Genomic DNA, 15,065 nt, shown 5'->3' with positions numbered 1-15,065 from the left:
TACCGCGTTTTCAGTGGCCTGCTTCCCGGAGTGTCTCTTCCCATGACAGGAAACCACCACCATTAGCAATTTCATTTATTTCCATCCTGTCATTGATTCATCACATACTTTAAAAAACATTGCTGTGATCATATATATATATATATACATATATATGGATAATTTTAGATCATACTTTTTATACTTACTGGCTTACCATAAACATTTTTCATTGTTGCTATTAATATATAGTCGGATGTGCTAACTTTCGAAATGTGCTTCTTATATAGATCTGCAACTATATGGGACCAGCAAAGGTCATTGTTCAGTTGGTCACAAATGGAAAAAATATCCACCTGCACGCCCACAGCCTGGTGGGAAAGCACTGTGAGGACGGGATCTGCACCGTAAATGCGGGACCCAAGGACATGGTGATCGGGTAAGTGAGGGTGCGTGACGCTGTGGAAGGTAGGACAGACAGAACATGGGATGCAGGGACTTGGAATGACAAAGCTCTTGTCATTAGGGACCTTTCTGAGACCCTCATCTGGCCTCAAAAAAAAAAAAAAAAGAAAACCATGAAAACTTGTGTTCCTACTTGGACTCCAGGGAGTAAAGTGACCACATGTCTGAATTTGCCTGAAACAGCCCAGTTTGCAGCTGGGCTATTTATAAGACCCTATTCCACCCTCAAAAGTGGCCCAGTTTGGATGATCACTTATGTATGGTCACTTGACCTAGGAAGCATTTGTGCCACTGTCGATAATATTTTACTTCTTCTAGAAATATAGATAAGGACAAATTAGAAGCCAGCTAACTATAGCAGAAATCAACACCATATGGATGGACTTACATTCTTGATGATTCCTTTAATGGATTTATAGTGTGAACATTTGGGGCATGAAGTGGATAAATAAATATTGCTTCAGCTTTGTGCTGTTAGAGAGTGTGCACAGAAAAGAAGCCAAGGAATGCAAATTTGTGTTGGTATTCATTAGACTTGAAATGTAAATACAAAGTGACAAATTCATTTAAAGATTGGTCAGATATAACAAGCAATTTTTAATGAACGAAGTTTCATAGAAATAACTTGAATCCAAAAAATTAAGAATCGTTTTCAACAAGACATTTATTATGCTAAAGAACAAATTGTGTTTGTTATTTTCCCAAAACACTAAAACAGCACACAGCATAGTAATTTAGCACACAATGTAAACGGATACATGTAATTAATAATCCTAAAAATGATTGTTTTCAGTCTTACTTTGGGATACCTTAAAAACAGAAGAAGTAAGACATTTTTAATTAATTTTGTTTGATTTTTAAAAATATTTTTCAGGGCTTTCTGATCCTGCTTTAAATAGGTTGTGCTAAAATCTCAGTTAATCTGGGCTGTTCACTCAAAAGAAGGAATTGTATAAATCAACTATAATTAAGCTGATGGCTGCATTTTGGGCTTTGAATTCTGATCAAGTTTCAAGTTAGTTGTTATTGGAGAGATTGAGCTTTCATGTTCCTAGTTATTTCTTTGTTTGACTGTAAAAATATTTAAGTGTGAAAAACCTAGAGAGAGGGCTTTATGTCACTAAAATCTGATTCTTTTGATGTTCAAAAAAAAAAAACTCTAGATTGAAGGAAGAAGCTTAAATTGATTTGAAAAGTTTGATTGTGCTTTATGTGAGGTTGTTTCAACATCCTCTTGAAAGATTGGCCTGTTTCCTGTTGTATGTCACGGTTGGTTTGTCATGCATTTTGGAATACCCTTCCAGTTCTTGGTTGACCTATGAGAGCTCTGAAATGCAGGGCAATTTTCACAGTTTTAGACTAATTGATCACTTAGCGTTTCTGCAGATTTTCTTCAACAGGCTCCTGTGAGTTTGAAGTGTTTATTTTCTTTGGTCTTATTTAATCGGTGTGATAATCATACCCTTTAGAAGAAATTATAGGTGAAGTTTTTAACTAACAATATTTGTTATTGTAAAACTTCCAATATGTTATCTGTAATTTGATTTCTGTGGTTCGGTTTAGTAATCTTTCAGGATTTTAGAAAGGACTAATGGTTATTTAATCTGGGACCTAGACCCAGGAGTAGAAGTAAATTCTCTGTCTCCAAGGAAGTGAGAGATTCCTTTCCTGTCTTGTAGTGCAGTGGGATGTGGGGTTCAGTAGTTGGGAGAACTCACCATTCATTCATTCATTCAACAAACATTTTGAGCACATCAACTCCTAAGTTTGATCATTATGATGTCTGTTTGGTTGTAGCGCTGTGAGATTTTCTATACTTACACAATTTCACTGGGAAATTTAATCAAGAAGATGCCACTTGAGAGTTACGATAGATTCTAATCTTTCTTGTTCAGATTGTTCTGTGAAACGTTGGTACTCCCTTTCTGATTTTTAGCTGAGAAATTTTTGCTTACAGTGTTTTCAAAATACACTGTTACCTTCATAATTCATTTGTCTCTCTGTATCTCTTTATTTTTTAAGTTTCCAATATCAAAACCTATTACATTTTTGTAGAAAGAACATCATGCTAGCAGTCCGGAAACCAGAATTCTGTTTCCAATTCCGGCGCTCTCAACAATAGGACTGGGGGCGAGTTACATGACTTTTTGGGGACCTTCATTTCTTCCCTTATAAAATGAGAGGGTTGGGCTGCAGAGTCCTTCTTCAGGCCCTTTACATCTCCAAAATTCTAGACTGAACTAACATTAGCTAATATTATGAAATAACATGAGCAAACTTGCCACATACGTGTTTATGGTATGACATCGATTATTATTTAGTTCTGACTTGTAGGCGAGAATATCACATAGAGAAATTTAGGAAAATAGCCAACGTTATTCCTTAGACTTGTCAATACTAGAAATGGAACCAAGATAAGCTGTTTTCAATAATACAGATTAGGCTAAGAATATAAGGGAACTGATCCATCATATCAAAAAAGATATGTAAAAAATGACGCTGAGAAGATAAATAATTTTTGAATCATCAAAACAAAAAAGAAGAAACTTTTCTTTGAAGTGTTTCCCTTCACCTTTCTGTGAGCATGAATTCTCAATAAACTTAGTTTCTATTTTCAAAAGTATTTTATCTCTATTATAAATAGTCACATTTTAAATAACCAAGCCTTGGTTACAGGCTTGACTGCTTTAATTTGGGAGATTTGTCTTTTTAATGTTTTTTAAAGTTAGCTTTAATTTTGTCTTTTTAATTTCTTATTCATCTATATAGTTAGTGTTTACTACCTTTCTTGACAAAAAATAATCTTAGTTTGGTATTTTATTTTAGATACTGAATATCAATAATTTGTTTCAACATTTTAGTTCTTTGAAATCTTCATTGAGTGGAAAATATCTATATTGCTTGACTTTGCTTTAGGCCACTTTCCTCACCAATGATCACCACACCCTCTGTTTGCTTCCTGGCAACCCTGATTTAGAGAGATATGCAGTCTTTTTTTCTTTCCCAACTAAAATATGTAGTACATACCAACTGGTAAGCACTAGGGATAGATATATAAATATAAAAGTACAAAGGAGAAACAAAGCCTCCCTCAATGAGCTAATGCAGACCATATTATATTGCTGTTTTTATAGGTCCAAAAACAATTAGTTATTGGTGGTTTCATACAGTTGAACCTTAATACACAGAAAAGGAGCTGATTGGGGAAAATCGATGAAGTGTGATCTGAGGCTGGAAATACCCAACTTCCAAATTAGAGTGTGTGCTGTGAGTCAGAGGTCGCTTTTAAATCCTGTGAAGTCAATGATTGAGCCCTGAGAGGAAGAAGGGCCAGACAGAGGGGCTACTTTTGAATCCCAGCCCAATGGGGATTCAAACGCAGCAGCCAGAGGACAGCAGCAGGTCCCAGAGGAGTGTGTGCTGGGAACACCTGGCACAGTGCAGAGGGCTTTGGCCCGGGCTGCTGGCACCCTGGGTCGCTTCATGACACACTGGTGGGGCTCTGGCTCAGCTCCCAGAGATGCTGGTCTCCCTGGAGAGAGCAGTGTGGCGCAGCCGCTCTCCAGCTTTAGGGGTGTCGGAATCACCTGCAGGGCTTCTTAAAACGTGGATTGCTGAGCCCCACCCCCAGAGTTTCTGATTCATGGGCGGGGGGGCAAAATTCATATTTTAATGTAATGCTGATGCTGCTGGTTTTGAAACCACTTGTGTAGAAGAATAGAGCATTTCGAGGTACTCCCAGCCCCATTATTGGCTGTGATAACCTTTCTTTTGTAGAATTTTTATTGTTTATTGAAGTATAATTTAAATACTATTAAAAATTAGCCCTTTAAAGTATGCAGTTGTGTGAGTTTTGACAAATACTCACGTTCCCACCACGATGAAGATACAGAATTGTTCCCGAGCCTCCAAATCCCCGTGCGCCCCTCGAGTGAGCTCTCCCCGCCCGCTGCGGGGTCCTGGCAGCTGCCGAGCTGGGTTCTGTCCCCGCGGTTTTGCCTTTCCCAGAACGACATCCAACTGGAGTCTTACAACCTGTGGCCTTTCCGAGTCTGTCTGTCGCGTGCCGCAGGGCAGTGGAGATTCCTCCTCGTCTATGCGTCCGTTCATTCCTTTTAGCCTCTGTGTGGGGTTGCATTCTGTTGATGTGTTGGTTTGTTTATTTGTTCACTTGTCGAAGGACATTTACGAAGTGGCACTGTGTTATCTTTATATTCAGAGTAAATATATGCTGCATATATGAAATAATTGGGTCTTGCCCTCTGACTTAATTGGGATGTTTAGGCCGTTTATATTTAATATGATTATTGTTGTGGCTGTGTTTCAGTCTACCATCTTGCTGTCTTTTTTCTACTTGTCACATCTGTTCTTTGTTCCTCCTTTTCTCTTTTTCTTCCTTCTTATGGATTAATTGATTATTTGATTGATGTCATTTTATCTCCTTTTTGTTTTATGCCTCTTCGTATATTTTAGCAGCTGTTTTACGATATATACTGCACAGCTTTGATTACTATAGTCCACCTTTAGGGAACATCATGCCTCTTCATGAGTAGTACGTGAGTCTTGGAGCAACGTGCTCTCGTCCCCGCACTGCGTGCTATCGTGTCGTATGTTTTATATCTACATATGTCATAAATCCCATAATATAGTATTTTCTATTTTTGCTTTAGTCAATTATCTTTTAAAGAAAAAAAGTATTTTATAGATATTTTATATTCGCCCACATATTTACCATTTGCAGTGCTTTTCATTTCGTTTTCTGGGTCAAGATTTCTAACCGGTGCCATTTTCTTCTGCCTGAAGCACTTCCTTTAACTTTTCTCGTACTGCTGGTCTGATGCTGGTGAATTCTTTCAGATACTATATGTTTTGAATGTCTTTATTTTATCTTTGTTTTTCACAGATAATTTCGAAGAGCGTAGACTTGTAGGTTGACAATATTATTCTTTCATGTCCTCAGAATAGGTGGCTCCCCTGTCCTTGAGCTCACTCTGTTTCCAGCGAGAAGTCTCCTGTTAACCTTGTCCTTGTTCCTGGGACACAGGCAGCTTTCTGTTTCCTCTCACAGCTTTGCAGATTTTCTCTTCGTCGTTAGTTTTAAGCAATTTGGTGATGGTCGACGTTAGTATGGTTTTCTTCATGTTGCTTGTGGTTGGGGTTCATTGAGATTCTCAGATCTCTAGATTTATGGTTTCAGCTGTTATTTTTCAAATATTTTTTCTGTGCATTCCTATTTTTCTCTTCTTCTGGAACCCCAGTTACGAGTATGTTTGGCCATTTGAAATTGTCCCGTAGCTCACTGATGATCTGTTCTTTTTTCATCTTTTTTCTCTGTTTCCCTTTAGATAGTTTTATTACTATATCAAGTTCACTACTGTTTTTGTCTGTAGTGTCTAATGTTCTTAATTCTATTAGTGTATTTTTTCTTCTCAGACTTTGGGGTTTTCATCTCTACAGTTTTGCTTGGGGTCATTTTTTATGTCTGCCATGTTTCTCCTTAACATACTAATGCTTTCTATCTTTTTGATCATATGGAATATATCTTACTTCAATGTACTTGTCTACAAATTCTGTCTTCTGGATCTGTTTCTATTGATTTTTTACCCTAATTATGAATTATGTTTTTCTAATTCTTCCCATGCCTGGTAATTTTTTATTGGATGACAGACATTTTGAATTTTGTATTGGTGAGTGCTGGATTTTTTTTTTTTTTTGCCTTTAAGTATTTTTGAGGATTGGGATAAAGTTAAATTTGGGAACAGTTTGATCCTTTCTAGTCTTACTTTGAAGCTTTGTTAGGGAGACCAGAGAAGCCTTTACTCTAGGGTAGATTTGACATCATTACTAAGGTGGTACCTTTCTGAATATTCACCCCACTGCTGCAGGTGGTGTGAGGTTTCTTGAACTGTTCCAGCCATGTGTGTGCTACAGGAATTGTTGCCTGTCCCTTTATGGTGGTTCTTTCCCCAACTTTGGGCAGTTCCTTACTATGTGCTCTGATTATTCAGCCGAAGACGCGAGTGAATCTCTAAGTGCCTCTCTGCATGCAGTTCTTTCCTCTCTGGTTCTCACCTCCTTTGCCTCCTCAAATGTCCCACTGTGTCTCCGTAGCCTCAGGGAGATTGCTGGGCTCTGTTGGGGTCTCCCTTCCTGGGCTGCACCCTAGAACTCTCTCTAGGCAGTAAGCCAGAGTAATTGGAGGATCCTTATTTATTTCCCTTTTCCTAAGGATTGCTATTTTGTGCTGCCCATTGTCTAGCGTCTGAACACTATTTTTTCTTATGATTTTTAGTTCTTTAAGGTTCAACCCAGTCTACGTTACTCCATCATTACCTGACACAGAAAACTGACTTCTGCATTGTTTCATTTATTACCAGAATAAGTCGTTATTCATATAATAAATTAATGAGGGCGATGTCTTTCTCACAGGGACTAAATTAGATAATATACATGAAAACATGTCAGAGATGGTAAAGTGTAGAGTGCCGCACAGGTGTCTGTCATTGCCACCACCTAGGAGAGAGCCCCGTTTCCCTGCAGTCGTGGGCGTTCTGTGCAGGAGAGAGGCCTGAACGGCCAGAGGATGGGGGCGTTGTTTCTGCAAAACCCCTGCACCCCCATGCGTGCCGGTGTGTCGCGTTACGTATTTTTCTGCGCTGTACTAATTCATGCATTTACTCAACAGGCATTTATTAAACCCCCATATGTTGGGCACCATTTAGGCCCTAGAAAGCTCTGCCCTCAAAGAGCTCATGTTCTGGCGGCATGTTTTCCTCTGTGTGTGTCTCAGCCGTCCACGTCTTTCCAGTCTCTGTCTGTAGATGTGACTCATTCTGTCTCCGGCCTCCGTGTGAGTTTTTATTTCATTCTGCCTTTACCTCCTCTGTTTTCTTTCCCTTGTTTATCTGACCTTTCCACATTAGCCTGTTCCTGATTTCATTCAGGCTTGTTGCTATAATATCGCTTTCTTTCCTCTACTAATCGTTCTTTTTTCCTTTCTGAGTAAAAGAAAAGTCCTTATAAAAGCTTACAAGGTGCTTACAAGGCATTAAAAGATCTGGGCCCGCTGCTCACTCTTTGAACTCTGCTTGTCACTGATCCCTTGCTCATTTCACTCCAGCCACATTGACCTCTTGCCATTGTTGTCTTTGGAAAACACCAGCATGGCCCTACCTCAGGGCCTTTGCACTTGCGGTTCCTTCTGCCACGAATGTTCTTCACTCACATATCCATGTTTCCTCCCTCACCTCTTCCAAGTCCTTGCTCAGGAGTCGCCTTTTCACTGAGGGTCCTTCCTGACCTCTCCCTGTTTTCAAGTGCTACGCCTTTTCCTGCTGCTGCTCCTGTTCCCCATTCCTACCTTATCTGTCTTGATTATAATTATTACCTTCTAGATTATATTGTATCATTTGCTGCTTTCTTTTTTCCTCTTTGTTGTCATACTAGCGTATAAATTCTATGAAGGCAGAGATTCTTTTACTGCTGACGGAAGCACCAGGGTACTGCGGGCACTGATAAGAATCTGCATAAATGTTTCTTGAATGAGTGAGTCTGCTTGGTAAAGTCCTCCTTCGTTTGTTGTAGTGTATTTACTGAATACACGTCTTTGTTCCAATACTTCGTTTAAATACTTTAAAAAATGAATGGCTGGAGCATTTTCTATATTTTCTTAAAATCCCTTCAATCGCTCTATTTAGCATATTAACATATTTTATTGTACACGTATGTAGCCGTCCCAATAAAGGGTTCCCCATCTCTAATTACATGTCTGCTTAGATGACAATTCTAATGGTCACGAATAATTCCCACAACCTTGTAGATAACCCAGGAGGAGGGGGGATTCCAGGTAGACTGTAAATCCCATTCAGAAACCCAAGCATGATTCAAAAGAAAAAAAAAATCCTCCCAAACATAACATTCCTCTTATTCTTAAAAAAAAATAAAAAGTTAATACTATATTTGGAATTTTTAATTTTTTATACAAATTCCATAGAAAACACTTTAAAATGAGTCCGGGTAAAACTTTTTATTAAGATACACACACACAGACACACACACACATCTTTTATATATATATCTCCACTGTCTTAATCACAATTTGGAAATCTAATGAGCTTTGAAAACCAAAAGTTTCTTCAAGGTTTATTACAGAGTCATTTGGTAGTAAACGCAAACTGACTGGATGCGCAGCTGTTTATTGTCTTTATTTTTCCATTTGATGAGGCTAGTTATATGTTTCACTACAGAAACATTAGGGTATTTGTGTACCCCAGACCTGCTGAGAGTATTATTCAGTGTGCAGTATATGCTATATATTACCTTTCTAACATCAAAAAAAAAAAAACCTTGAATTCTGAAATGCATCTAGCCCCAAGGGATTTGGATGAGACATTGAGGACCTATGTGTTTTTTTAAAATCCACTTTGCTGAAGCGAAGTCCGACTCTCCATTGACTGCCTAACTTTCGGTTGTTGCTGTTGCTGCTGTTACTGCTTTTTCTCCAGCTTCGCAAACCTGGGTATACTTCACGTGACAAAGAAAAAAGTATTTGAAACACTGGAAGCACGAATGACAGACGCGTGTATAAGGGGCTATAATCCCGGACTCTTGGTGCATCCTGACCTTGCCTATTTGCAAGCGGAAGGTGGAGGGGACCGCCAGCTCACAGGTGAGCACCACTCTCGCCGCCTTGCTCCTCCGAGAAGCCCGGGCTTTGGTTTTCTCGTGTGCACGCTGTGTTCATCTGTGTGCCCCCTAGTCTGCGGCCCAGGCCACTGCCACCCTGTTCCTGCGCAGAAACCTTTGATGGCTTCCTGCCGCGCCCACGATAACACCTGTACCTCCACGGGCTGGTGTACAAAGCCCCCCCGTCAGCTCCAGCACCTTTCCAGCCTCCTCCAGCCCACCCTGCGCCACCTCTCGCCATCATGGCTCACCTGATGCAGATTCGTGCCTCTGTGTGTGTCCTCCTCTACCCAAAACGCTCCCCCTTCCCTTTTCAACCTGTGGAAACCAGTGCATAGTTCGAGACACAGTCTAAAGAACGCCTCCTCTGTTATGCCTCCCCCAGCTCACCGCAGTGCAGTGCAGCAGAGAGGCATTCACTCTGTATCTTGAAGGAAGGGTAGAATTTGAACATACTCATGTAAGAGAGTAGATAAAGTATTGAACAATGTAAAAATTAATTATTTAGATCTTCCCGGAGCTGGCCCAATCTGCATTTCCAACTCTGTCTCCCACCGTGCCCCTCCATGTGAAAGTATCATTCTGTAGGAGCACCATGATTCCCTCCTTCCCTGCCTGGGCACGTTCTTCCTATTCTTGCTGGCTCCTCTTCCTGGAAAGCCCTTATCCACTCTCTTACACGAATATGCCCGCATTCTACCGCTCCTTCCAGATACAGAGCAAACGCCTCTTCTGCCGCAAAGCCTCCGGACTCCCCCTCCTTTGAAATTCCATACTGCTTCATCTGCAGCTCTCTCGTAGTACTCACCAAGTACTTATTGCCTTTTATGGTATTATAAATTAAGTATGACTATAGCCATCAGCATGAAAACTCCAGCAGGAGGGAAGGAGCCAAACGTAATTGAGCCATTCAGTTCCTTCAAAAGTACTTTTTGAGCACCTACTATGTGGCAGGCTCTATGCTTGGCACTGAAATGAGCGCAGTCCCTGTGCTCAGCGAGCTTTCGGAATAATTAATTTTTGCATTTCTCATGCAAATCAAAACCACAATCGGATATCACTTATCCCCAGTGACAGTGGCCTTTATCAAAAAGTCCCAAAACAATAAATGTTGGCGTGGATGCGGAGAGATAGGAACACTCATACACTGCTGGTGGGACTGCAAACTAGTACAACCTCTGTGGAAAGCAATATGGTGATACCTCAAAGAACTAAAAGTAGAACTACCATTTGATCCAGCAATCCCACTATTGAGTATCTACTCAAAGGAAAAAAAGACATTCTATAAAAAAGACATCTGTACTCGAATGTTTACAGCAGCACAATTCACAATTGCAAAGATGTGGAAACAACCCAAGTGCCCATCAATCCATGAGTGGATTAATAAAATGTGGTATATGTACACCATGGAGTTCTACTCAGCCACAAAAAACAATGGTGATCTAGCACCTCTCGTATCATCCTGGATAGAGCTGGAGCCCATCCTACTAAGTGAAGTATCCCAAGAATGGAAAAACAAGCACCGCTTGTACTCACCATCAAATTGGTATTCACTGATCAACACTTAAGTGCACACATAGTAGTAACATTCATCGGGTGTCAGGCAGGTGGGGGGGGAGGAAGGGATGGGTATATTCACACCTAACGGGTGTGGCGCACACTGTCTGGGGGATGGACACGCTTGAAGCTCTGACTCGGGTGGGGCACGGGCAATACACGTAACCTAAACATTTATACCCCCGTAATATGCTGAAATAAAAAAAAATGTTTGCATTTCTCAATACAGCTGGTGCTTATTAAACTTATTACATCCCATTCACATCCTTTATGCCTTTAACTCTTATTGTAGAGAGCAAAGGGAGAGGTGGGGGGAGGACAGGACAGGAGAAGGAAGGTCTGATACCTGGAAGATAGTTTTTACTATAATCCAGAGCAAAGGCGGGTCTTCTTTTGATGCCTTTAATTTTGCATGACGTAAGTGAGACTGTTATTTAGCATTTTACTAGCATGATGAAGAATTTCAAAAGAGAAAAAAATGAGTTATTATTGTAAGTTTTTATACTTATAAAAGTATGCTATTTTAAATGCTCTCCCTGTCTGCTTTCCCCGGGCATGGATGGCGCGTGCCGTGTGGCCCTAGATCGGGAGAAGGAGCTCATCCGCCAGGCGGCTCTTCAGCAGACAAAGGAGATGGACCTCAGCGTGGTGCGGCTCATGTTCACGGCTTTCCTCCCCGACAGCACCGGCAGCTTCACTAGGCGCCTGGAACCCGTGGTGTCCGACGCCATCTACGACAGCAGTGAGTCCTTGACTCTAGCAGGAGGCAGCTTGGTGTAAAGTCAAGAATAGCCTTGCAGCCCCGCCCCACCGTTTGCTCACCAGCTCTGAGTCCTGGGAAAGTAGCTTAATCGCTTTGAGCCTCAGGTTTATCCTCTATGAAGTGTGAATACTAAAACCTAGCTCAAGAGGTTGAAGTCCAGATTAAATGAGATATTTTAAGAGGTGCTCAATAAACGTAGTCTTCTTTCCTCAGATGTGCATTTTCTAGTCTTTCACATGCAATACCAAATCTCTTATTATTTGTGAACACAGTGCTATAAAGATACATTATTGGTACTCTTAGAAGGGAAAAGTATCTCAATATTTTTCTTTGGGGCTCTGAAGAGAAGTTAATAAAAGACAAGTATAATTTTTATCCATTTTCATTCCTGCATGTTCCCAGCTTTATCAAGATAGGAACTTTAGGCTCATTGAATGAGTAGTATAGATAATACATGACTTTAAATTTCTATTTCAGTTTATAGTTCCCAGAACTTTTTACGAGTTTTACAATCATCTTCAGCACTTAGCACGCAGCTTTCTTGTTTGGTGTACATGGGATTTATTAAACAGATATTTCCAAAAAGCTTGCAAGTACAGTACTTAGGCTCATTGAAAGTCTATACAGTATTTGGTATAAGTAGAAAAATCCATGCTCTAAGTACAACAACTATTTCTCTAATTTAAACAAGTTTGAAGGGAAGTGAAAATGTTATAAGATGATACAGACTCACGTACCACAGATCACTTTAAAATGCAGCTGGTTAGAGCGAAATAAAAGGAAACTTTATACTATTACCACACGAAACTTGCCTCTTCCCCACACTGAATCCTAATTTAGTTTGGGAAAAAGAAATGTAACATCTCCATATTTCTTCTCTTTAGAATAAAATTAATGCTTAGTATAAGGGAATTGTGCTTTTCCTAAATTTTTTAGGACTTTTTTAAATGATAAAGCAGTATCATGAAAACAGGTTTGGGGTCGACGTCCTTGACCTAATTGAAATCCCAGAAATCCACTGGTGTGGTGCTTCCTGAAACATCAGAAAAACTCCTTCTCTTTTTGCATCAGTCTCTCTTTCTGTGTGGGAGGAGAAACAAATACCTGTTGCTTCTACCTCATCTGTTTCGATGACAGCGGATGACCCATGCCTAGGGAGTGCTCTGAGAACTTTGGATGCCATTCTTATTTCATCTGCGTCTTTATACTTTGTGTTATTTGTTTCATCTTGTACTATGAGTAGAAGCATCTCTTCAAACTTTGTTTTGGTAACGTGCGCTCAGGGCAGAGTTGTGGAGCTGAGGTTAAACCAGGCTATTTGATGTTTTTCCCCTGTGAACAGAAGCTCCCAATGCGTCCAACTTGAAAATTGTAAGAATGGACAGGACAGCTGGCTGCGTAACTGGAGGGGAAGAAATTTATCTTCTCTGTGACAAAGTTCAGAAAGGTAAATATGTGCTCTGATCTCAAGACGTGAGATACAATTCAGAGTGTGTTTGTGAGTCCTATTTTTGGCAGCAGACCAGAAATGTCTCCATTTTGCCACAGAATGTCTTAAAAACATTTAAATTTTACCTCTCTCACATGTAAGTTGTCTGTGTTATTTTTTTGAAACCCGCCAATTCATTTCTAAATTTCTTACAAAAGTAAAGAGAAATAAGAAAATAGTGATAATTACAATCCATGATTTTCATTTCTTTTATACCTTAAACATTGATATCTGATATCTGTACTCAATTAAACTAAATGAGTATTAGCCCATGCTTGACACACAAATGCACAGAGAGAACAAATAATAAGTTTTACGTAATGTAGAATTGTTGATTCTGTTTATTTTGCAATGCCTTGTTCTAGCACTGGAGGGCTTCTCCAAGCGCTTCCACTGGACACTGCGGTGTCAGCAAAGGAAAGGAAAGAGAAAAAGGAACACGAGGGAGTTCCCAGAGCACGTTTCTCTCAAAGTTTTCACTTTGAGAAAAGGGCCTTGGCATTTATGTTTTATTAGATATAAGACCGATGAATTAGTAAAAGCTGGAGGAAATTATGTGTCATTTTCTCAAACTTCACTCATTTTTTAAATAAAATGATAGAAGGAAAGTACAGTATAATAAAGATCTATTTATTACAAAGTGAGCGTTTTTAAGGTAAGCAGATACCTTGCTGGAAATATAAATAAAATAAGTAAAATAAATAAATAAAAGCAGTATGGCTATTCAAAACATTCTCATTTGAGGTTAAATGCTCTGAGGTATAAAGTCAGAAAAAATGGGAGCATGTTTTAAAGTAAAGATATATATTTTTTATCCAAAAAAGTTTACACTTTCTCTTACACTGGTGTCGGCTTTCTTCCAACCCACTCTATCCAAGTAATACTCATTTCCAGATTGCTGGGTGTGCTTATAGCCATCCCTAATATTTCTGAAATTCTGTTTAAATGGAAATATAAACTTTGTTTCATAAGTCATCAGTATGCTCCTTCCTCTGAAATGGAAACGAAGCCAGGGAGATGCCAAACTGAGTTCGGTTGTCATATTTCTGCAAAAGTAGAGTCCATGACTAGAGTGTGAAATGTACACATGCTAATTTAATCAGAAGGGACCTGATCATCATAGTATTTTGACCAGTTACTCATTGTGGACTAATAAAGTACTGTAAGGCGGCAATATGGTAGAGCGTTTAAGAGCCTAGACGGTGAAATTATACTGTTTGTGTTCAGATCCTGGTTCCTTCATTTACGAGCAGTTCAACTTTGGATAAGTTATGTAGCCTTTTTGGACTAGTTTCTCTTCTGCAAAATGAGAATAATAATAGTACATCACAGGGTTGTTGTGAGAATTTAATAAGTTGATATATATAATAAAGCACTTAGAATAGCATCTGCCATATAGTATGCCTTATATAAGTTAATTGTTATTATATACATCTATATATTGAGCTGAACCACCTTTGGGGATTCTAATATGCCTCCACCATTCTTCATGTTTGTCAGGATTGAATTTTTTTTTTTAATTTTTTTAATTTTTTTTTTCATTCTTTTTTGAGACAGACTCTCACTGTGTTCCCCAGCTAGAGTGCCTTGGCGTCATGCTAGCTCACAGCAACCTCAAACTCCTGGGCTCAAGCGATCCTCCTGCCTCAGCCTCCCGAGTAGCTGGGACTACAGGCATGCGCCACCATGCCCGGCTAATATTTTCTATATATTTTTAGTTGTCTGATTAATTTCTTTCTATTTTTAGTAGAGACGGGGTCTCGCTCTTGCTCAGGCTGGTTTCGAACTCCTGGGCTCAAACAATCTGCCCGCCTCGGCCTCCCAGAGTGCTAGGATTATAGGCATGAACCACCGCGCCCGGCCTGAATATTTTTTTTAATGATGAAGAAGTGGTTAGGTCAAAGATTGATTAAGAAAAAATTCAGATTGATTAGGTAAATCCAGTATTCTGTCATTGTAAGTTAAACTTGGGGCTCATTCCTGTGGCAAGTAATAAAAAAAAAAATCAGTGATTTGTGAAGATTCTAAATGAGTCTAACATCTATTTCATATATTTTTAAAGTTTAAGTAGATAGTCGGTAGAATCTTGAACCAGCTTTATTTTCCAGCATGTTTATAGATATTGTT

At 39.5% G+C, this 15,065-nt stretch overlaps 1 protein-coding gene across 2 annotated transcripts in view; it reads left to right on the top strand.

The window, feature by feature from the left end:
- The window catches only part of NFKB1 (nuclear factor of kappa light polypeptide gene enhancer in B-cells 1), a 94,263-nt gene that overhangs the window by 43,020 nt on the left and 36,178 nt on the right, over positions 1–15,065 (top strand). For both annotated transcript variants that reach the window (XM_012655379.1, XM_012655381.1), the window contains exons 5-8: positions 270–418; positions 8,949–9,112; positions 11,270–11,428; positions 12,792–12,896. In XM_012655379.1, the coding sequence (XP_012510833.1) occupies positions 270–418; positions 8,949–9,112; positions 11,270–11,428; positions 12,792–12,896 (577 nt within the window). The remainder of the gene's footprint in view (positions 1–269; positions 419–8,948; positions 9,113–11,269; positions 11,429–12,791; positions 12,897–15,065) is intronic.

The sequence above is a fragment of the Propithecus coquereli genome, unplaced genomic scaffold (assembly GCF_000956105.1).
Source record: "Propithecus coquereli isolate 6110/MARCELLA unplaced genomic scaffold, Pcoq_1.0 Scaffold475, whole genome shotgun sequence".
Taxonomy (NCBI): domain Eukaryota; kingdom Metazoa; phylum Chordata; class Mammalia; order Primates; family Indriidae; genus Propithecus; species Propithecus coquereli.
This window is presented reverse-complemented; position numbering and strand designations above follow the sequence as displayed.